At 49.0% G+C, this 22,247-nt stretch overlaps 7 protein-coding genes across 7 annotated transcripts; 3 read left to right on the top strand and 4 right to left on the bottom strand.

Annotated features, from left to right (window-relative positions):
* Positions 1–1,455: 1,455 nt before the first annotated feature.
* Aud_007007 (uncharacterized protein) lies at positions 1,456–3,166 on the bottom strand (the record flags this gene model as incomplete). Its single annotated transcript, XM_043291903.1, has 3 exons — positions 1,456–1,491; positions 1,597–2,594; positions 2,791–3,166. The coding sequence occupies 3 exons, from the start codon at positions 3,164–3,166 to the stop codon at positions 1,456–1,458; spliced, it is 1,410 nt and encodes a 469-aa protein (XP_043147838.1).
* Positions 3,167–6,652: 3,486 nt separating this feature from the next.
* Positions 6,653–7,635, bottom strand: Aud_007006 (WSC domain-containing protein; the record flags this gene model as incomplete). The annotated part of the gene is made up of 3 exons (XM_043291902.1): positions 6,653–6,676; positions 6,738–7,258; positions 7,320–7,635. 3 exons carry the CDS (start codon positions 7,633–7,635, stop codon positions 6,653–6,655), a joined length of 861 nt encoding a protein of 286 aa, XP_043147837.1.
* A 4,399-nt stretch (positions 7,636–12,034) lies between these two features.
* On the bottom strand, positions 12,035–13,043 carry Aud_007005 (CDP-diacylglycerol-serine O-phosphatidyltransferase; the record flags this gene model as incomplete). Its single annotated transcript, XM_043291901.1, has 5 exons — positions 12,035–12,403; positions 12,468–12,649; positions 12,778–12,815; positions 12,875–12,932; positions 12,992–13,043. The coding sequence occupies 5 exons, from the start codon at positions 13,041–13,043 to the stop codon at positions 12,035–12,037; spliced, it is 699 nt and encodes a 232-aa protein (XP_043147836.1).
* A 491-nt stretch (positions 13,044–13,534) lies between these two features.
* Positions 13,535–14,469, bottom strand: Aud_007004 (H/ACA ribonucleoprotein complex subunit GAR1/NAF1; the record flags this gene model as incomplete). Its single annotated transcript, XM_043291900.1, has 6 exons — positions 13,535–13,779; positions 13,833–13,861; positions 13,918–14,063; positions 14,124–14,224; positions 14,284–14,331; positions 14,394–14,469. 6 exons carry the CDS (start codon positions 14,467–14,469, stop codon positions 13,535–13,537), a joined length of 645 nt encoding a protein of 214 aa, XP_043147835.1.
* Positions 14,470–14,732: 263 nt separating this feature from the next.
* On the top strand, positions 14,733–17,189 carry Aud_007003 (threonine--tRNA ligase THS1; the record flags this gene model as incomplete). The annotated part of the gene is made up of 5 exons (XM_043291899.1): positions 14,733–15,280; positions 15,352–15,616; positions 15,677–16,252; positions 16,310–16,979; positions 17,035–17,189. The coding sequence occupies 5 exons, from the start codon at positions 14,733–14,735 to the stop codon at positions 17,187–17,189; spliced, it is 2,214 nt and encodes a 737-aa protein (XP_043147834.1).
* A 532-nt stretch (positions 17,190–17,721) lies between these two features.
* On the top strand, positions 17,722–19,167 carry Aud_007002 (glycosyltransferase family 31 protein; the record flags this gene model as incomplete). The annotated part of the gene is made up of 1 exon (XM_043291898.1): positions 17,722–19,167. The coding sequence occupies one exon, from the start codon at positions 17,722–17,724 to the stop codon at positions 19,165–19,167; it is 1,446 nt and encodes a 481-aa protein (XP_043147833.1).
* A 1,070-nt stretch (positions 19,168–20,237) lies between these two features.
* mpkA (mitogen-activated serine/threonine-protein kinase SLT2) lies at positions 20,238–21,821 on the top strand (the record flags this gene model as incomplete). Its single annotated transcript, XM_043291897.1, has 5 exons — positions 20,238–20,350; positions 20,500–20,632; positions 20,689–20,755; positions 20,810–21,124; positions 21,175–21,821. The coding sequence occupies 5 exons, from the start codon at positions 20,238–20,240 to the stop codon at positions 21,819–21,821; spliced, it is 1,275 nt and encodes a 424-aa protein (XP_043147832.1).
* Between the last annotated feature and the right edge of the window lie 426 nt (positions 21,822–22,247).

Below are 22,247 nucleotides of genomic sequence, written 5' to 3'. Positions count from 1 at the left end.
CTTAGTCTACTTTTGCCCTTTGAAGAAACGACATGTAATGCTATGTTGATGTTATCATCAACATGAATTGGATCCTGCCAACAATAATAATCTGACAAATATAATCCGTAGAAGCCACAGAATTACCCAGAAGTCCTGATTGTGAAACACCTAAAGATGTGTCAGTAATCAGCCGGTTTGTTTACTATTGCTGCACCTAAAAAATGAGGCGAGGATTGCTGCTTTGGCGGTCAATGAGTGGTCAATTTCCACCTAACTATGGAGCACTAACTAGCTAGAATAGTTTGGGCCCATTGGAATCTCAAAGGGCTCTTCGTTCACTCCTCTCTTAATCGATATTGATGATAGCAAAGGAGAGCAGAAACTGCAGAGCGAAAATAATGTATGGAGCTATCCTGACTACGGAGTATGCCACGCCGAGAAGCAGGCCGAAAAGAGCAGCTCAGCCCATTCAATGCTACCAGAAAACAAATTTCAACCCAAGAAGGTGGATGGATAGATAGATAGACGTTGAGAGTTGGTTGCTTGGTGTCCATAGCCATAAGCAGGGCGACGAATCATAGAGCCAGATGCAACTGGACATGTAGTACTACCCTTAGTAGGTTACTGAGAGAGCTTCCTGTGGTGGTTACCTGCATAATTGCAGATGATCTCTGATCCATGACCGACTACTGCTTACCTCAAGTGTATTCTCGGCTCCTTCGGCAATTGATTCACAACACGCAAAGAGGTTCAAAAGGCTACAAACATGTTTCTTGACGAGTCTACTACATATGGCAATCGTATGACAGATTGCGCTGTGGATGCCGCGCGATGATATGTCATGGCCCTTCTCTACCTCAGTGCGTAGTGCACTGCATTTACCAGTAAATGAAGAGATTATGTGGTGAAGCTTTTGCCCATCCAAACAGTCGCCACCAAGTCAACCAGGCCAATCTCAAATAGCCTCCACTCGTTATGGCGGCGTTTTCCCTACGCTCAGTATCGCCATCATGCTTCAACATCAATAGAGCGAAGGATAGAATATAGTAATACAGAGAATCTGTCACTTCCTACTGTCAATACCCTGGTCTGGACCTACTATTTCTGCATCAGAAAGCGAATTGCGCGCTTACAGATCAGCTACACCAGGTACCTAAAGAGCAGATGATTCTATGATTGCTTTACGCTATGCTAACATGACTCATAAAAATAACGTTATTGGGGTATCTTTCTGCATTCCGGCCCCAAAGAAGACCAGACTAGTGACTCACAGCATCCATCGACTTTCTCCAACGAGGTCCAAATACTTTCATAGCGAGAATCACCGAGCTGCTGGCGAAAGCGACCAACCCAAGGATCGTAAAGAGCCACCCGTTCCCGATGGCATCAATAATGGGGGCTGTCACTAGCGATCCGATGCATGAGAATATATTTCTCATAAAGTTGTTCAATGCGACACCAGTCGATGACTTGTTAGGCATGAATTCGGTCAACATCGTCGTTGACATGCTGAATATGAGCATTGATCCAACACCAAAAAAAAAGTTGGCAGCCATCTGGGAGACAAGGTTAGCTTTCACTCTCCCAGTAAAACAAACCGCTAGACCAACTAACCGGCGCAAACCAGAAGACCCCCTTGTCAGCAGTCCAGCCGTACCAGATCAATGCTGCAGGATACAGAAATGCGCCCAGCCAAGCATTCTCACGCATGCGATCCTCCGGGCGATAGATCAACTTGCCGTGCTCGTCATATCTGCCGGCCTTCTTGGCCTCACGCTGCATGATGTTGTCCATCCATCGGCCGCCGAAAATACTAGCAGCTATGTAACCCAGCGAGTTCGGGATATAGAGGCATCCAACAATAATGGTGCTAAAGTTGTAGGGGTTGGTTCCAAACGTATGTTCAACGCTAACATTTAACACGTACAGGGAGCCGAAGGTGATACTCGCGTAGTATACAGTCAAAAGCACTGCCGGATAGCGCAAGTAAAGAACGACCTTAAGAGGGTCAAGGAAAACCATCTTGAGGACCTTCAACCATCTGGCAGTGAGGTGGACGACCTGGCGGGAAGATATCCGGCTGAGTTGTCGTTCAACGGTTGCTTCTTCCTCCCCATCAAGTGGCTTTCGATTGGCCAATGTCTCAGGAAGTGCAAAAAAGATGAATATCACGATGATTCCACCATAAACGGCCAAGAGCCACATGGTACTCCTCCATCGCCAACGCTCTGCCAAAGCACCCCCCACGATGGGAGCGAGCAAAGGACCGCACAGCGGGCCCAGGTAGAAAATGCTCATTGCGCGTCCCCTTTCATGCGGATCCCACAGATCTGCTATCGTCCCTGCGCCAACTGCTTGGACTGATGCCGATGCTCCACCGCTTAACATGCGCATGACGATTAGCATCGATATGGAATGGGATACGGCACTCAGAACGTTGAACAACACAAAGAGACTGAAGGATACGAGGTATATCGTTCGTCGGCCGAGCCTCTCGCTGAAAGACGACCACCAAAGTGGAAAGATAGACATACTCAGCATGTACAGCGAGATATTCAGGTTGACGACAGTGGTTGGTGCGTCCATTTCCTTGGAAATTTGAGAGAGGGAGGCTATTGTGAGAACCTGTTAGCACGCGCTAATGGACGATATATAGACCGTTTCGGTCAGCGAGGAATTCTCGAAGCGTGAGGGTAGCGAGGCCACCGGCGAGAGTTGTTCACCGAAAAGGGGAGCGCATCAACAAGGGAAATGGATCGGCCACAACGGGGTTCAATTCTAATGGCAGTTGAACTGGGAGCCACTTACGGAATAGTATCGAGCTACCCATGGGAGCCGTAGATCCTGCCAGCGCGACAATGAATGTGATGAACCACTTCGTTTTTCGGAGATACGTCTTCGGATTCTCTACCTCTGCCAGCAGGGTAAGTTGTCCGAAAAGCCCTCTGCGCCTCAGCCTCGGCACCGCTATCGGCAAGCTTTCATGTTCTGCATATGGCACATCAATCGCTGTGCCCTTCACATCCATGGCCGACTGCGCGGGCGATCCCCCGAACGAAGAATGGGCATCTTTTTCGGCACATACGTCTTCGTCTCCGGGCCTTTTGACTGTTGGAGCATCTGTATATGCGGTTTCAGCCGACGTGATTTCGTGAACACCTTCCTCCAAGTCCGCAGTAGTCATTTCTTATGGATGGGAAATTTGTGCGTCGCGATAAAAAAAAAAAATTCTTGTGGTTGGTTGTTCCTCTGAAAACGGACGGAGAGTATATGATGGATGACGCAAGATGCAACCCCGTCTAGCATCAGTGTTGAGATTTGTGGTATCCGGGAGATCCAACAGGTAGTTCGTCCGAAGAGAAGAGAGCAAAGCCGAGAAGAAAGGATGAGAGAATTGTAGAGCAGTCAATGAAGATATTGTGCAAATCCTGCAACTGTAGCGATGTCAGTTAATAAGACTGGTGGATATATGAGAGAGCAGCTGTTCTTCTCCATGTTCTTCAGAAAGTAATGGAGAAATTCAAGAGGATAGCTATGCCAAGAGGCGTCCTCTTGAGCGTAACGAAGTGTCTAGAAGGAAGGAAGTGAAAGGGAAATGCCTACTAGGTAAAAAGAGAAAGAAGTGAGCGTTATCTACTGGCGCCGTTTGAGGCAGGTGTAGATCTACGGAGTACTCGAGGACTGGTTCTCCCCACTTGCTGCTGGACAACAATCTCCTCTTCGATAGTGAATTGAGCATTGAAAATATGATAGCTGGGATATGTCTGCTGTCAGTGAGAGATGCACCTTTTTCTCTTGCACTCTTTCTGTCTGGATACTGCTCTTAGTGGAGAGCAGTCCCTCTTCTCGGGCTTATTCCGCATGCGAAACCCATTTTCTTCATGAATCTGCCTGATACGATCCATAGTGACTCCAAATCTACAGTCCAAACGAACTCGGACTTTCTCAGTCTCCACATCAATCAAAAGAATGAATCAAAGAATCGAGACACTGTGCCGTTTGATCCGTAGCGACCAGTCGGAGAGAGTGCCGCATTTGGTGATGGCGGGGGTTCCCGCCCTTGGCTTCCCACCCCCCCAGTTTAGCCGAGGTCAAGCCTTATGTAGAGCCGACAGTCTTCTCTTGGTGTGCGAGTCAGGTATGGAACAAAGTTAGGAGAACGGAGTATACTTGTTGACTGGTGAACGCTCAATAAACGTCGGCCTAAGCTTTTTCATACAGTGACATTAGCTACGACTCGAATCAACATGGCCTGTCCCGTATGTGACCCCGGTTTGTCCTCCTCCGTCGGTCACTGATGATTTCCTCAGCTGCGACGAGGGGACAATCGAGCCTCTCAGCGCACGAAACTGTCTATCAAAATCCTGCACAATAAGATCTCGTACCATGGAACTCTTCTGCTAACGAAAAATGCATAATGCAACCCAATATAAGACCATAACGTCGCGGAAAGACAGCCCCTGAGGGCTCATCCCAGCGAAATGAGTCAATTCCATACCAGTGAACAGTGGAAGCCGCTGCAGGCGAGTACAACTTCGAGCGAGGGACAAGCAAGCTTATAGTGGATTTCGGGTATGCCGAGGAAGAGGTATCTAGGTGCGCCGATTCCGATGACCGAGTTTCACGACATTTATCTGTTCAGTTGTCTAAGTTGGCCCTATTGCTTTAAGGAGTCAATCCGAAGCTATGCATACTAGTCTGCTTTGGAAGGTGATGTCTCATCTTTGGTGCTGAAAAGAACCTCCCAAGATGAGAATAACACCCGGATAAGGTACTGCGCAGGGCCCCGGTCCAGATGGGTGTCAGTCTGCATGATATGGAGCCTGTAAAGGCGACCGACCTATGTGAGAAACAATCGGATGCTTTGCCATAGGCCTCATTGCTTAGAAATGACCAAGGGAGCCCTTGCCTTGCGGCTGAACAAGGGTCTTTGTTTTCCGCGGCAGAGGAGGCACGAGAGAGTGCTTCCTCAAGATTCGATCGAGATATGAGGAATCGGAAGAGGTCTTTGCTCATGGCTTACTGCCATTCGCTCCTCAATTGGGAATGCTTGACAGATGGCATATCCGCCAAGGACTTCACCAAGGCGCTGATGGTGAGATGGCGTGGGTCAACCCCACCAAAATATATATATTGTGCGCTACCCAATGTAGAGAGAAGCAGCACTCATGTGCATGCACTGTCAGAGGACAGCCGCAATACAAAAACCAGATACCATCAGGTTCTGGAAGATTACTCTCCAGCGCGAGCCAACCGATGATCGGACCCTATCCCATGGATATTTCCCATCGACAGAAGTATCGACGTCAGTCTATATCAATGGCGTATTTTTCTGGTATACCTCGTGCATCCCAAGCCCCCGGACGCACGGCAAGATCGCAACAAATAGCAAATCATAGCCGTCGTTCCTGAGAACAGGATGCCAATTACGCAACGCTTTTGTCCCTGCTCTACCCCCGGATATGACGCGCCGGGCCAAATCCGCTGATCTCTTTAGAATCTTGACAACCTACCACAGGGCATGGGACGTATATTAGTTGCCTCATATGCCGACAGAGTGTGGACTCGCGCAGCAGCAAGCAATCGCTTGGAATAAACGAAAAGAAGCACGTCTGAGAGGATCTATGGGATGAGGGAGGTTCACCATGTCGATGTTAATACTTCGACCAAGAGCTGGGTTGCCTTCTGAGAATTCTGAAAACTCGTTGGACTCAAGGGATGTACTCATCAATTGACGCGTAGAGTATAATTTTCTAAAGATCGAAGAAATCGGCAAGAATACACTATTGAGATATCCCATGAACTCAACTGTGTTTGATAGGAAACATGCAGCTGCGACGTGTATCCGATATGAATGGATTCCTGACAGCAAGTCGTTGAATGTGCAGTCAGTCACTGCGTTGAAATGCTACTGTGGTATAAGGTAAACATATATTATTCACTTCAGATGAGTGTTTAGAGGTGGTATCCATATTCATCTCAAACATTAACTGCAAGACCTGTCCATGACTCTCGCTTCAGCCAGTCTTAATTCCACCCTAGGGGTGGAAACGACGAGGAAGTTGAGTGATGACTGGGAAAAGCAAAATGCGGCATCACAGAAAGAAATCAAAATGAAAGTGATAGTCCAGCTCAAGGAGAGGGGAAACCAAAGAAAATGAACTGATTACAGAAGAAAAATATGAATCGACACGCCAACTGTGGAACGCCTTTTGAATAATACAAGTTCCTTGACATACGTCCAACTACAATATCGGGCCCATGACCCTACCAATGATCCTGCCGGAAGTAACATCCAAGGTATATATGATTGATTTGGGATGATGTGATATCGTCCGAATATCCTGTCCAAACGGTGCGACCTACTCGGGACGCTCCCTGATTCGCATCTTTCATACAAAGAGAACGTCGTGGTTTGAGGATTTCCGAGAATTGCCGATAGCGAACAGTTTGGAGAGTGATTGATTTCAAGAATAAGCCTCTTTAACGCGCGGAGGACAACAGGTTCGTAAAGTGCTGAGTCTGTTCTGGTGATCGGCTAGGAACAAAGTTGAGGAATTCGTAATAGTATGTTGAATTCATAGCAAATGCGATGACTCAGATAGCCTTGGTGGACTTGGACGCTGCGCTTGATGCAATGCGACCAGGGATTGCTTCGACATATTTCGAATTAACGTCGGTCAGGGTTTGTTACCTAGAATTTCGAGTCAGTATCCCGAGTTAAATATTCCCAGCGCAGGTCTGAAGACCCTCACCTGTAAAATACGACGGGAAAAGTCTTGGTCATCGTCAATGCTACCATTGCTTTGGCGCCTTTTTGCCATGAAGTCGCCATCGAACCGCGAATCGGACATGGAATCTTGCGACACAGGCTTCCCAAAGTGCTCAGCGGCAGCGTTATTCGAGTACTGCGGCTGCACGTTTGTGCGCTTCCTGAAGCGCCAGAGGAAGAATCCAGCTCCAACAAGGGAACAGAATCCCACTACACCGACAACAACACCAGCAGCAATGGCAGCAGTGTTCGGGCCATTCGAGCTCTTTTGCTGGTTGAGTCCGTTTGTCGCGCCCGCCTCATTGGCTCCTGCTGTGACGACTACTGTCTGCTCCCCTTGCGTGACGACTTGACCGTGACTGCCAGTAGTCACAGTCGAACCGCCGTTGGTTGTCGATGTCGAGCTTGAGTTGGTGCTGGCAGACGAATCATCCGAGTCCGAGTAGTACGGAACCTTGGAACTTTGACCAGTCAGGTAGACGGAGAATGTAGATTGACCACCACCTGTTAAATCATCAAGTCAGCACGGCAACGGAGCCAGCAGAAGTTACAGAGAAGAGCATACACATGACATCAGGCCAACCAGCGCATTTGACGTTACAATCGGAATCGTCCGTCTTAGCCGACTTCGCGGGCAGAACATTTCCACAGAGACAGTTCGATCCCTTCGTCAGGGCAAAGACAAGGTTGTTGCTGCTCTTCAAGCAGAGTTGCTGACAGTAGCCGTTACTCTGATACATATAGGGGCCTTGGTCTACCAAGGGCGTGGAGTCACTGAAACAACCAACGCCTACCATGTCGGCGGCGTAGGCTGCTGGAAGGTTGGTAGTGAGGAGCAGCGCTGACGCTGTAAAAGCGGATCGGATTGTGAATGGCTTCATCCTGTGTTTGGTATATGTGACTGTAATATCAAAAAGCGAGAGTTGAGGCGTTAAGCGGTTGACGAGGTTTGGTGAGAAACGAGAGACAAGGGACGACCAGCGTAACCCTTGGATATTATTTGTGATGTTGTCTTCAATCTATTCCCCGTTTATCCTTCCTGAGTAGCGAGCGGTAGGAATGGTAACGAGAAACAGTCGTCGCGATTCCTCGACGGTCGGACCCAGCTTAGACGATTGATATGGCGAGTGGACGGGCGTGCGATGCCAGAGAGGAGCGACCAAAGTGGTTTAGTTGAGGCAAAGTTGAAGTGAAGAGGGTGGTATCGATGAAAAGCCGGAGTTGATCCTTCTGGAGAAGATAATCCCTTAGCGGGGAAGAAGTTGAGGACCGGTTGTTTCACAAACCCCTTTTGTCGGGAAGCTGAAATGAGCAATCTGAACGGGGCTAATCGCTCGCACCACGGTGTGACCAGTCAGGCAACCACCTCACGTCAATAAGAGAAAATTGGGTCTGACGTAGAACAGAGAAAGCGAAGTGTCGAAGAAGAAAAATTAACAAGGACGTCGACAGAGAATACAAAAAGGGTGGTTAATGAAGTCGAACCCTTCCAACATACGATAGAAACGAGTGGAAATTTAGTTGAGGGAAAAGGATTATTATGGAAGGGGTGACAACGGAGGAAGCGGACAAGCAGTAGGAGAAGGGTCTGGAGAAAGACGGAAGACACACTGAACGAGTGACTGACAGTGGCTGCTATTGTGAGAGGGACAGATTATTGAATGGAGGCAGTGGAGGGATTATTGGCTTAAGCGATAATCTTCAGGTTCAGATTATTATTATTAGGAGGGACTAGCCTAAGTACAGAGTACTCCGTACAGGGTAAGGTAAACAATGCGACCCCTCCCACACATAAAGGTGTAAAGTACTCCGTACCTAGGTAGGGATTGGAGAGGAGCATACGCGGTACGCCATTTTCTGTGTCTAAGGAGGAACAGTGTCCAAACGGGCCCTGACCCTGGTTCGCCTCTGACGGTAATTTTACATCCCGCGTAAAGAGCTCCACCCATAATTCTGTCAAATGAAATGAATTATCTATGTTTATATAAGCGCATTTGCCGTGCCTATGACCAGGGGGCACAGTAGGTCGTTTCCATCTTTGGCTATCCGGCTGGAAAAAGGGAGCCAGTGTGGTACAGACTAAGCCTGACATGGTAAAGGCGTGCATTAGCTTGCTGAATTGTGGTGGCTCTGCTTTCTGTTTTATCTATTGAAAGTTGGGCTGATGCTGTACGGAGTAAGGTAGGTACGTAAGGTACGGAGTACTTAAAGTTATGAATTGCCTGAAGTGCTAAGTAAGGTACCTGCGACTGTAAGGTACACAGGCATGGTGAAGGTACATTCACCATGCCGCACCAAGATAGGTACCTAGATAGTACCAAGTCTTCCTTATCATAAAGGAATCACGCTCCAGGACCGAGAGCGAATAGGTGCAGTTGAGGAGAGGATACAAGAGATCTTCAGGTACAAAGTACCCTGGCAAAGTCCATGCAAGCCCATCTTGTGGAATAACCAGAGTTGAAGGACCAGTGATCTGCTAGTATTCACAAGTTATGTACCGTTCTTCTCTTGGCCTCAAAGCCCAGGTAGGCTTTCATTGTCGCATGGTTGAACTATCCTCATGAAACAAAGCAAACGAATAACTTGTGATTCACTGCCTGACCTACAGAGCGTCCTGCTGCCCTTGTAGCATCGTTCCACTCTTTTCCCAAGTTGGAATCGAGTTCATCCGAGCACCTAGCAACAAACTATCTATCTGCCTACTTTCCGCGTGGCCTCTCTCTTGTTATTTATTGCCGTAGTTAAGAGGTAGATGCTCCGTATCTAACTCTCTATTCCCGACAAGCCATTGTCAGCCACATTGCAATGACAAGGACGCGGCGTCGTCGATCCCTGTTTCGGCCAAGCGCCCCAATGAATCACACACACAGAGACCCGTGATGCGAGTCCTTATTCCGTACCCTCCGATAACGCGGATCAACATGTGTCAAATCTCTTCAAGGAAATCAACAGTACGCCATAATGATCACAACCAGTATGGTTTCCAACAAAGCGAAGGTTCCTCTCTTACTTTCGAACTCGTGCAAAACTCTCCTCCCAAACTCACCACGCTTTCATGAGTTCCAAGGCTCCAAGCGGCCACTCCCGGACTGTGTGGGTCTGAACCCCTTCATGGCTTCTGCAGGTTAACGCGGATCTCTGGAACCCGTAAAGAAACTGTAAGGTTCACCTCGTTTGGGTGCTGAAGTAACACACGACGAAAACACAGCGAGATTATACCTCGATGGCTCATCCTCTGATCGACAAGGCTTGGAAGGTCCGCCAATGGCAGAGATTGATTCCCATGTGAGCGATTATAATGAAATCGGTTCGTTGTCCAACAGGCGTGATTTACTCCGTAAATCGAAGATAATAGTTCATGGCTTCGCCACTTACGTTGTCTGCGCAGACGCGTATCTCGATGGAGCTCAACCAAAGAAATTTTCCATACAATTCTGCTGAATGGGAGAACGAGGTAGGCTGAGAAAGGTAGCCCCTTGTATGTCACCAGTTCGAACTCGATGTTATTGTGATGAGAGCAGGAGACTGTCCCTGACTCCTGACTCTTTGTACCCAATACTGAGTAAACCGCTCAGATCATGTTTGTCCAAGATATGACAGTGAGAAATGTAGTCACGTTTGCACCGCTCCATTTGCGAGTTCTCGAAACCCATTGTCCTCTCGTGAATCCCGGAAATCCGCTAAATGATAATGACTTGCTTTGCAATGAAATGACATGGCATATACGCCGAGAATTACCTCCTTTGTATGTACATTATGGAAGAACCAGCCATTCCAAAAATGAGAGGAATGTTGCTGGAGACATTGAGACATTAGTCCTTTGCTCAAGGAGACAGGCTCAGATTTTTTCAATCGCAAATTTCTCTCATTCAATCAGAGCTGCCAGACGAACTTGACACGACTAGAGGAGTTCGATACTTGCGAATAGGCTGGGCCCATGGCCAAGAGACAGCTACGGATTCATCTGTGGCTGTCAGAGCCTCGAATCAACAGACCTTGAGAGTACGAATGCTTCCCCAGGACTACGGTACCAACTTGCACTAATACAGAGTATAAATAGATCATGCTCACTTTCCGAGAACCAGATCTAGATAGACTAGACCCTGGTCGTGTGGTGTTCTTTTTATGACCAACCACTATCCTAACAACACCATCACCCCGAGCCAAGGACAAGCTTCAATACAACAAAGTGATACACCAGTATTTCACGTTCACCTCAACTCATGAAAACTACTGTATGATGGAATACCTAGACGGAACGACCGGAAGCTGTAAGGACATGTAGATATGTCCCGGACTACCGACAGAATTATAAAGCCTTCAGACAGGTCTAGAACCCATCAATTGACCCACAGCACAACAGTCAGGCTTCCATCCAGTCCAATTTTGTCTTAACTCTTGATCTATCGACTTATCGAGTCCACAGTGACTGTCTAGAACTTCTGGAGTTACGCTGAAGCTAGGATTGGGAAAAAGTAAGCTGCTGTTGCTTCATTGCACTGCTTGACAACTAGAAATCCGGCTGGCATCACAGACCTGGACTTGGCGGCCTTGCGCCAATATCGGCCTCTGGGTTATGTTTGCCAGCGTACTCAGTCGTCAACCTTATCTTTAACTTGAAAGCTTGACTGGAGCTTTGAGACAATTGATGGGATTATCATCAGTATTGCATCCCATCGTCGATCGATGACTTAAGGCTCAAGGGCTAGCCAGGCTCTCTACCCATGTTAACATGTGGATGATTAGTCTGATGTAGCGAGTATTAGACTTGAAGGATTTCCGTTGCATGCCATGGATAAACCGCACATATCATCATGCTGCGGGATGTTGCAGCCGTAGCGCAGCCGGCTGTATATATATCGCTATCTGTACCAAGACTATGGCCTCACTGTCATCCATCTCAATTTGTCAAGAAATGCTTGGATATGGCATCTCCTATAACCTCCCATAATCGTATAAAAGTATTTTGACAGATGTTCAATATGAATTGATGTATTTGACAAAGGTAAGGAATTGCTCAGTAAAGGTTCATATTGTTGCACTGGAGCCGGTATTTCTACCAGATGTTCGGCGAAGCTCGACAACAGCTTAACCGGTACAGAGGGAGGCAGCAGAGGTATACAAATCATATGCACAATCAAACGCCAACTTTTCAAAATTGTATTCAACGATGTTTCACATCCTCTCCGATATATATGTTCGTAGAAAGGTCTTTCTATCACGATAACTAAATCTTGAGCAGTCAAGCCTGGACTCGCCTGTACAGATTATCAACGCTTTCTAGGGCTTGGGAATCTTTATCGACTTGCTGACCATCGTGCAGCCGTGCAAAACAAACAACAGAATGACGGGGTGAAACTCAAATGGCGTGCCTTGAGCGGCGATTCCAAGAGGAAGATCCTCGAGAATCCAGCCCTGAGATACCCAGTAGGCCATGAGCGAAGCGATGCCCAATGTTGTCGGGATCGGTGTGCCTTCAAAGTACTTGGACTTGCCGGTCTTATCCTTGGGAAGCACGGCGACGGTAACGTTGAATCGGGCCAACCGTGTTAAGCCACAAAGGACGAAGAACGCCAACAGAAGATGGTCGACGAAGGTGCGGGCTCCAAGAGCGAATGCGCATGCGGCTGGTGCAAGGCCGAAGGAGATCTAGTGTGCAAAGATAGGGGTTAGCTGCGTCCCGCTGCCCTTGGGGAGTGCGAAGATGCCATACCAAGTCCGCCAGAGAATCAAGCTCCTGTCCCATGAGGGACGATTTCTTCCTCCATCTCGCGATTTTGCCATCCATAAAATCAAAGAATAAACCAAAGGGCATGAAACCAAGAGCGGCCCAAATAGCACCATAATCATGTGGGTCTCCTAGACAGTACCGCATCGACGAGAATACGGACATGACTATTCAGAATCTAGTCAGTGTCGGTTCACAATTTCGATTTCAATGAGATTTGCGGTCTTGCCTCCACAGAATCCTATCAAGTATGGTCAGTATAAAAAACGAATGATGTTTTTTTAATAGATCTTACCATTCAGCTCGGTCACCAAATCAGCAAGATGCAACGCCCTGCACGAAATTTGAATGAGCAACGTATCTTGATTCCCACCAGGCACTCAGATGCTAACCTGACCAAGCTAAAGTGACCCGTCTCCGACGAGAGGAGCATCTTCTGCTTTTCCTGACCTGCAATCAATGGGTGAGCATGTTGCGGTACAATTGCACTGTTGGTGATTCGAACTCACCACCGTCGCCTGAAGCTGCGACACCGCTATTTGAAGACTGACTTGACGACATGGCTGCTGTTCGACGAGACATGCTCAATCCGTATCAACAAGAATAGACGATATACGACGGAAACTTTTAGTAAAATGCAGGTTTCAGAGCGATCTGAAGGCTCTTGTAGGAAAGTAGCAGGTTGAAACAGGTCGAGGATTCCAGTGTTGACAAACGCACAGATTCTCCAGTTCTAGGGCGGCCCAGACGTCATTGGAAAGGCGGTGCAAAGCTGCGCCACACGATCAAGCCACATTATGCCAGGGAAAATTTCCAGCTTTTTAACATTCGATGATGCTACAGGCTGGTTAACCTCTATTTAAAGGTAATGGACGTAGTATTGTTGCAAGCGGACGACAGTTGGACCCGGGCTGTGTACTTTACAACATCGCAGAAATTGAAGCAGCAAACTTTCATATGCATAATAAAATATCTCGAAAAGAAAGGTTCCTGAAAGAGCTCCCGTTTTCCCATAACGCCATAATAAGACAGTACTAGTCAAGACAAACTGTCTATCGTCGGAAACCTCCACTTCCACCACGAGGTCCTCCTCTACCACCACCTCTGCTCCCACCACGGAAGCCGCCTCCACCGAAACCACCTCCACCAAAACCACCACCACCAAAACCACCTCCCCTAGGTCCTCCACGTCCTCGGGGGGCGCCGCCTCGGCCACCGCGAGGTGCACCACGTCCACCCCTGGCGCCTCCGCGAGCAAAACCACCTCTGCCACCGACGGCCCTCTTCGGTTTCGAACCTAGACACAAGTTAGAATAAGTATACGATAACTGGACGAAACTAAAAGCATACCCGGCGGCGGCTTAGGCTTGGGAAGGAACCTATTATTGGATAGTTAGTCACGCAAATATGCGAATCAAAGCGATGCAGAACGTACTTCTCAAGTGGAAGAAGCTTGTCTCCTCCAATATAGACCTTGTCGCCAGGCTTGAAGGATGTCGCGACAATGCCCTCCTGAGGCTTGATGGTGAAGTAGACCTGGTTGATGGGACCGAGAACTTCGTCGACCTTGCCGATAGGAGTCTGATGAAGAGTGTTAGTCACTAAGTTTGCGACAGGAGGTAGGATGCCTCTGTATCATACTTTGTTCTCGAGGTAGATAGGGGCGTTGAAGTAAGGAATCTTGGGATTCACTGATTCGCAAACCATCTCGCCCTCGCAAGCGTGCATAACAGTTCCCATCTCTGACAAATAATCAGTCATCCATCATTTCCCTCAATTGCACTCGCAACTGTATAATTACCCAGAACCTGTGCTGGCGGTCCAGTTTGTGCTTGGAATCCTCCGCGACCTGTCCGACGAAAATTTCGTTAGCGACCACCAATCTTCATCTTTGGCACTATTCGAACTCACCACCGCGTCCACCAAAATTTCCACCACGGTTGGCGCCTGAGGCGAAACCGCCACGGCCACCTCCACGAAACGACATCTTGATTGTGGTGTTGCGATTGATGGAGCTGTCTGGAGTTCGGAGTCCGGAGAAGTTTTCAAATGGTGGGTGCCTCGAAACGGTAAAGTGTCGCTAGCCGCCAGGGCAGTTTAATGTCACGTGCTTCACCGCCTTCCTTCCCCTCACCTTCTCGAATTATTATGACTCTTCGCATACGTTGAAGAAGAGTCATCGTTCTGAGTCTTCCCCCCTCTTATTGTGCGCGTCTCCCGAACTGCTGGTCTGAACTTGCAGATACAGCCATGGCTTTTGAAGACTCGAAAGAATTGCCATTACGGCCTGCAGAGGCCCAGGACGCCAATGCCACTGCCCCGCCAAAGGCTGCGAAAGCTAATGCGGCCTCGAATACCGACTCTCTCCCCGATTTCATGATTGAACGGAACAAGCTATTTGAAGAATTGTGGCAACAGTATCTTGAAGAGCTCAAGAACAAGCCTCACCCGGAAATCAATGTCCTTCTCGATCTCGGCAACGAGAGCCCCTCGCCTGTCCCCGCCAAAGCCTGGGAGACCACACCCGGATCGTTTTTGAGAGACGTCCCCAAGGAGATCAGCGCCAATGTCGTCCTCGCGAAAATCGATGGTAAGGAACTTTGGGATCTGAATCGCCCTCTGGAGCGCGACTGTACCGTCTCTTATGTTCTGTTCGACAGCCCCGAAGGACGGGAAGTTTTCTGGCATTCGAGCGCGCACTGCCTGGGTGAGGCATGCGAGTGCGAATATGGATGTCTACTCTCACATGGACCTCCCACTCCTCAAGGTTTCTTCTACGATATGGCCATGCCTGACAAGTCAGTTTGCCATTCCTACGTTTCCTTACGTGTGCCTTGTGATGGAATAAGAGTCTGACTCTAGAGAATAGCCGTGTTGTACGAGAGAGTGACTGGCCGGCCTTGGATAGCAGAGCGTCGCGGATCTTCAAGGAAAAGCAAAGCTTCGACCGTTTGGAGGTCACGAAAGAAAACCTCAAGAAAATGTTCGCCTACAGCAAATATAAATTGCACTACATTGACAAGCTTGTGACCGGAGAAAAGAGTACGGTTTATAGATGCGGTACCCTGGTCGACCTTTGCAGAGGTCCTCACATCCAGAACACGGGAAAAATCAAGACCTTCAAGATTATGCAGGTATGAACACGATCCTGCGGAAGCCGTTTTGCCAAGCCCATCGCTGATTGCTATGTCCAGAACTCTTCCGCATATTTCCTCGGTGATCAGACTAACGACTCTCTGCAACGTATCCGTGGTGTTGCTTTCCCCGATAAGAAGCAGATGCAGGAACATCTGAAGTTCTTGGAGGAGGCAGAGAAGCGCAATCATTTGAGAATTGGCAAGGACCAGGAGCTTTTCTTCTTCGATGAAGTTTCTCCAGGCTGCCCTTTCCTCCTCCCCAACGGAACCAAGATTTTTAATGCTCTCCAGGCTCTTCTGCGGTCCGAGTACCGCAAGCGCGGCTACCAGGAGGTTCAGACTCCCAACATGTACGACGTCGGCATCTGGAAGACATCTGGTCACTGGGCGCATTACAAGGATGATATGTTCAAGCTTGACGTGGAGAAGAGAGAATGGGCTCTTAAGCCCATGAACTGCCCGGGCCATTTCGTGCTCTTCGGCCACCGCGAGAGGAGTTACAGAGAACTCCCGCTGAGAATTGCGGACTTTGGTGTTCTGCACCGTAACGAAGCATCCGGTGCATTGAGCGGATTGACCCGTGTGCGGAAATTCCAGCAAGACGATACCCACATATTCTGTACCGAAGATCAGGTGAGGAGGGATCTTACCGCCATCTTTTATGTCTTATTGTCAACTAACTCCTCGCAGATTTCCTCCGAGATCGAGGGTCTCTTTGATTTCCTCCAGTCCATCTACGGATTGTTCGGCTTTACATTCAAGCTGAAGCTTTCCACTCGTCCAGAGAAGTATCTCGGTGAGCTCGAGACCTGGAACTATGCCGAGGAGCAGCTCAAGTCTGCGATGACCAAGTTCAAGGGTAAAGACTGGACGATTGACGAAGGCGATGGTGCATTCTATGGTCCTAAGATCGATATTACCATTGCTGATGCTCTGAAGAGAGAGTTCCAATGTGCTACTATCCAGCTGGACTACCAGGCGCCAATCAACTTCAAGCTCGAGTACATGACCAACGAGAAGGGCCAGGCTGTTATGGAAGAGTCGAAGAAGGAAGGCGAGACCAAGTCCAACGAACCTGGTCCCGGTCGGGCTCGCCCCGTTGTCATCCACAGAGCTATCATTGGTAGCTTTGAGCGTTTCTTGGGTATCTTGATTGAGCATTTTGGCGGCAAGTGGCCTTTCTGGATCAGCCCTCGTCAGATCCTGATTGTCCCCGTCATGCCTGCTGTGAACGACTATGTTGAGGAGCTGCAGCAAATCCTGCGTGGGGATAAATTGAACGTGGACATTGACATTAGTGGTAACACTATGCAGAAGAAGATCCGTACTGGTCAGCTGGCGCAGTACAACTTCATCTTTGGTAAGACTTATCGCGAACCCTGATCTTATTCCTGGATGGTATTGACTTTGGGTAGTCGTCGGCGCTCAAGAAAAGGAGTCTCGCTCTGTCAACATCCGTAACCGAGACGACCCTGCTACACAGAACAAGGGCGTCATGGTTCCTCTTGAAGAGGCTCGCCAGAAGCTCCGGGCTCTGAGAAAGGAGCGCAGACTGGTGAATGCTCTGTAGAGCGATCCGACACTGGTATCTAGCGTTATTGAGTGGTGTATCTCGAGGGCCGCTATTCTTACGGCCAGTGGTCTTGCGTAGAAGTTTATGACTTATGTAGGCATTGATTTGCCTCTCTCACAGAAAAGTAGACCTGGAGTATTTAGCGATGAAGACACGAAGAGAGTTCTAATCTAGAAATTATGGGGGTTCTCTGATCCTGTATTATGGATAATCTATCTACCCTACTTTAGATACATGGAAGCCACCTGCATGAATCGCTACATACCAACTGGTGGTCCCACCCGCGAGTATGGTGGGCCTATGAAATTTCGATCACCCCTTAATCAAAGTGGTGATATGTAGTGACTGGTCGCCATCAACGACTCCAGGTTGTATTTTGCCAAGATCATCTCTGGGGTTGGCAAGGGGGAATTCACCCGATTTCCCTTCTACAGGAGGGGAGATGCAGGTCAGTATTTTGCGTTCCTTTTCCAGCGAGTCCTGACTTCGCTGCAAGCAGGCGATATCTAACACGAACAGTCATGCCATCATGCAGCGACTTCATTCGTTTCGTCAATTGCGACACGCATCCCCACTGAAGCTTTTTGCCCTCGCTGCCGCCTTCATCTTGGTGTCCGCCTCCCTCGTGTTCTACTCCAGACCTGCCAGTCCCTCTGATGTCGACCTGGTCCCCTCGCTACCCTCCAGCAACAACGATTTAGAAAACAAAGGAACTTGCTATGTCGACCTCGACCTCTTGAGATCTCACGGGTACAATTCCACTGCGAAATATGCACGGCTCGAGATCGCCGTGAGGCGAACAGGGAACTTTACGGGATTCTCTGACACCTTGCCCACCCGTTTCCCCGCTTATCAGAAGATTCGTTTGGACACAGTCGAGCAACAAGCACCGTTGTCGCCAAAGATATGCTCTCCCGCAGTGACCATTCAAGCTCCGTTACCGGTCGCACCACCCAACGCGTCCCACATTCTGTTCGGCGTCGCGACTACACTGGAAAGACTGGATGATTCCCTGCCTGCATTCGCACACTGGGCGGCAGGAACGGACGCTCGCATATATGCTCTGGTGGACTCCGAAATACTCTCGGAAATAAGAAGGGTGCAGCAACGAGCCAACGAATTGGATATCCGTTTGACTATAATTCAATCGGACGATGACCGACTGGATCAGTACTTCTCTTTACTCCAGGTTCTGCTCAAGCACCGCGATGCATCCACGCGGTGGGCTGTCTTGATTGACGATGACACCTTCTTTCCTTCTATGCGGAATCTGGTGGACAGACTCGCAACCTACGACGCGACGAAACCACAGTATGTCGGGGCTCTGACGGAGGATCTCGCACAGATGTTCAGTTGGAGTTATATGGCCTTCGGAGGTGCTGGGATCTTCCTCTCAATACCACTCCTTGAGCAACTCAACAAAGTGTATGATGATTGCAACAGCATCAAAACCACCGGCGACCGAAGAGTGGCCAGGTGTATCTACACCTACACACACACAAAACTCACCTGGGACCGCGACCTGTATCAGCTGGATCTCCGCGGGGATGCTTCTGGCTTCTACGAGTCCGGTCGCCCACTGCCGCTGTCGCTCCATCACTGGAAATCATGGTTCCAGGCAGATATGGTTGGGCTCGGTCAAGTTGCGGCCATCTGCGGCGACGCTTGTCAGCTGCATCGATGGCGCTTGAAGGACAACTGGTTCCTCGTGAACGGGTTCTCTATGATCAAATATACTTCACCCGATAATGTTGATCTGATGGAGAAGACCTGGGAGGATAGTAAATACAGAGGCGGGGACGGCTTCGCGTTCAGTCTGGGTCCATTTCGCCAAAAAGATGAAGGCAAGGTGTCCTTTCGTTTGCAGAGCGCAACTCTGCAGGCAGGGTCAGTTCGACAGGTCTATATTCATGATGTGGGGCCTGAGAAGCCTCCTGAAGTACTGGAAGTAGTCTGGAAACCTGCACCTGGGTGATATTGCCTTCTGTCCAAGTTCTTTACAAAATTCCTTGGACGACTTGTCCATACAGAATACTCTGAGAGATTATTTAGCATTGAAGGCGAGCCGAAGCCATACTCGTTCATTGTTCCGATGGGACTTAGCAATGGCTGAGTTCTTGATTATTTTCTCCCTCGCTCTGTAGCGAATAATAAACTGTCGAATTGAGTTTGCCTTTCGTCTGTTCTAGACTTCAAGCTATATGATCAGGCTTGTCAGTACTGTGATTCCTGGCTAAGCTTCGAGACAGAATAGCCATTCAGTATGGATTATGGAGCCATGGGAATCCCCACCACAGCCCCTCTCCTGTCTCGGACGGCCTTCAGGCATCTATCCTTTGTTCTCGATGTCACCTCTCCTCTTTGACAACGAGTCTTTTTTGTAGCATGGACTCGCCGTAAATGCAGGTTTTTCTTTCATTTGCCTTTGTATATATTTATATCATGATTTAGGATCATCTTGATGGAGTCTCCTTCCTTTCTCTACGACTGCGGCGGAGCACTGTGATTATTATTGATTAGGTTGATGCACGTCCCGGCGCTCCAGCAGCTGCAGGCCCCAATCATTCCTTAATTAACTCCCCGTCACATCCCCAACTGCGCAGCTTCACATCAAAACACATTCCATTTCTCCTTTTCCCCCTCCCTGCTCTCTTCCTTTTCCTCCTTGTCTACCCCTCATTCTCCTTTTGAACACATTTCATTTATTGTTTTGTCCTCATTCCGTCGCTCCGTCGAGGTTTCGATCTGTTACTGCGGCTGCACCCTGTACTGCGGGGCTCGAACTACTGACAGCTCCCTTTCCACCAAGTCTGTCTCAGTTGCACCGGATCATTTTCCTCCTTAAATTCATTCAGAAATTTCAGCTGTGCCTTTTGCTCCATTAAGATACCCCCTTCGTCTTCACTCTCGTTGGCACTGAAGCATTGCGATTCGAATTCAACTCCGGCCACACACGACACTCCTCTGTCGATTCCCCACCCCGACTTTTCTCGTCGACCATAAGCCGGTCGCTCCAGAACAAAAAAAAGCTATCGGATTTGAGCCATGTCTGATCTACAGGGTCGGAAGGTCTTCAAGGTCTTCAACCAAGACTTTATCGTGGATGAACGGTACAATGTGACCAAGGAGCTGGGCCAGGGTGCATACGGTATCGTTTGGTAGGTTGTCTGCGCTCTCAAGCGGTTATCTGTTTCAGCATCAGGTTCGAGAGGGGTGTACGGCAAAAAAGAAGTGGCGCCAGAAGAGGTGGTGAAACGATCATCATTTATGATTGAGTCAAGTACTGACGACGATCACTTGACTGTAGTGCTGCCACAAATGTTCATACTGGTGAGGGCGTCGCCATCAAGAAGGTTACCAATGTCTTCAGCAAGAAAATTCTGGCCAAGCGGGCATTGAGAGAGATCAAGCTTCTCCAGCACTTCCGAGGCCACCGCAACGTACGCCAATCGCTTGTTTGTACTCGTAAGATCGGTAGGGCTGATCGGAACTGCAGATCACCTGTCTATACGACATGGACATTCCACGACCAGACAATTTCAACGAAACCTATCTATACGAGGGTGAGTGCCACGTTCACTGTGGTGCATCAGCAACCACTGATTGATTTCATGCAGAATTAATGGAATGTGATCTGGCCGCCATCATTCGTTCGGGACAGCCCCTGACCGACGCACACTTTCAATCTTTCATCTACCAGATTTTGTGTGGACTCAAGTATATCCATTCCGCCAATGTCTTGCACCGAGATCTGAAGCCTGGTAACTTGCTGGTCAACGCGGACTGCGAGCTCAAGATCTGCGATTTCGGTCTGGCCCGTGGTTTTTCGATCGACCCTGAGGAGAACGCCGGCTACATGACTGAATATGTTGCGACTCGGTGGTACCGTGCTCCTGAGATTATGCTGAGCTTCCAGAGCTACACCAAAGCTAGTATGTTCAATTCCTTTGCGATTAGATCGCCGGTATGCTAACGATCGTAGTCGACGTGTGGTCTGTAGGATGTATCTTGGCAGAGCTGCTCGGCGGCCGTCCTTTCTTCAAAGGCCGGGACTACGTTGACCAGCTCAACCAGATCCTCCACTATCTGGGTACTCCCAACGAGGAGACTCTTAGCCGCATTGGATCTCCTCGTGCGCAGGAATACGTCCGCAACCTGCCGTTCATGCCCAAGATCCCTTTTCAGCGCTTGTTCCCCAACGCTAACCCCGATGCTCTCGATCTGCTCGACCGCATGCTGGCCTTTGATCCAGCGTCGCGTATTTCCGTTGAAGAAGCGCTGGAGCACCCATACCTGCACATCTGGCACGACGCCTCCGACGAGCCCACCTGCCCAACGACATTCGACTTCCACTTCGAGGTCGTCGACGACGTGCAGGAGATGCGCAAGATGATCTACGACGAAGTGGTGCGCTTCCGCACCCTCGTCCGGCAGCAGTCCCAGGCGCAGGCCGCCGCTGCCGCGCAGCAGCAGCAACAGCTGATCGCTCAACAGACCAACGTTCCCATCCCTGACCACCAGCAGGGAGGCTGGAAGCAGGAGGAGCCCAAACCTCAGGAGGTGCACGCCGCGGGCGGCCACGCGAACGATCTGGAATCGTCATTGCAGCGGGGGATGGATGTCCAATAGACGTTTACCGTCGTTGGAGGATGTCTCGGTCATGTCGATTGTTGCAGTCCGTAAACTTAGTATATTATTACGTCATATATACCTCTTTGTTTAGGCACTACCGCTGGACATCACCTAGCAGAACATGTAGCCGTCCTGGTCTGGATGGAACTCAAATTATGTCCATCCCCTGTGGTAATGTTAATGCAGATGCATGACCAGACATTGTCTCCAAACTCGAGAGTCTAGCTCAAAGCTCAACGTAAATACATATACATGCACTAACCCATCAATTCAACTCTATAAACGAAACAAATCCATCAATCATTATCATCCAATCGTGTAAAAATCAAGTACCGTTCTTTACATAACCACCCATCCCGTCTCCCATCCTATCCTATCCTATCCTATCCTATCCTATGCTATCTCAATATAGGGCAGCAACAT

Source organism: Aspergillus udagawae, assembly GCF_001078395.1.
Source record: "Aspergillus udagawae IFM 46973 DNA, scaffold_5, whole genome shotgun sequence".
Taxonomy (NCBI): domain Eukaryota; kingdom Fungi; phylum Ascomycota; class Eurotiomycetes; order Eurotiales; family Aspergillaceae; genus Aspergillus; species Aspergillus udagawae.
Note: the sequence above shows the minus strand (reverse complement) of the source record. Positions and strands in the feature narration are given on the sequence as shown.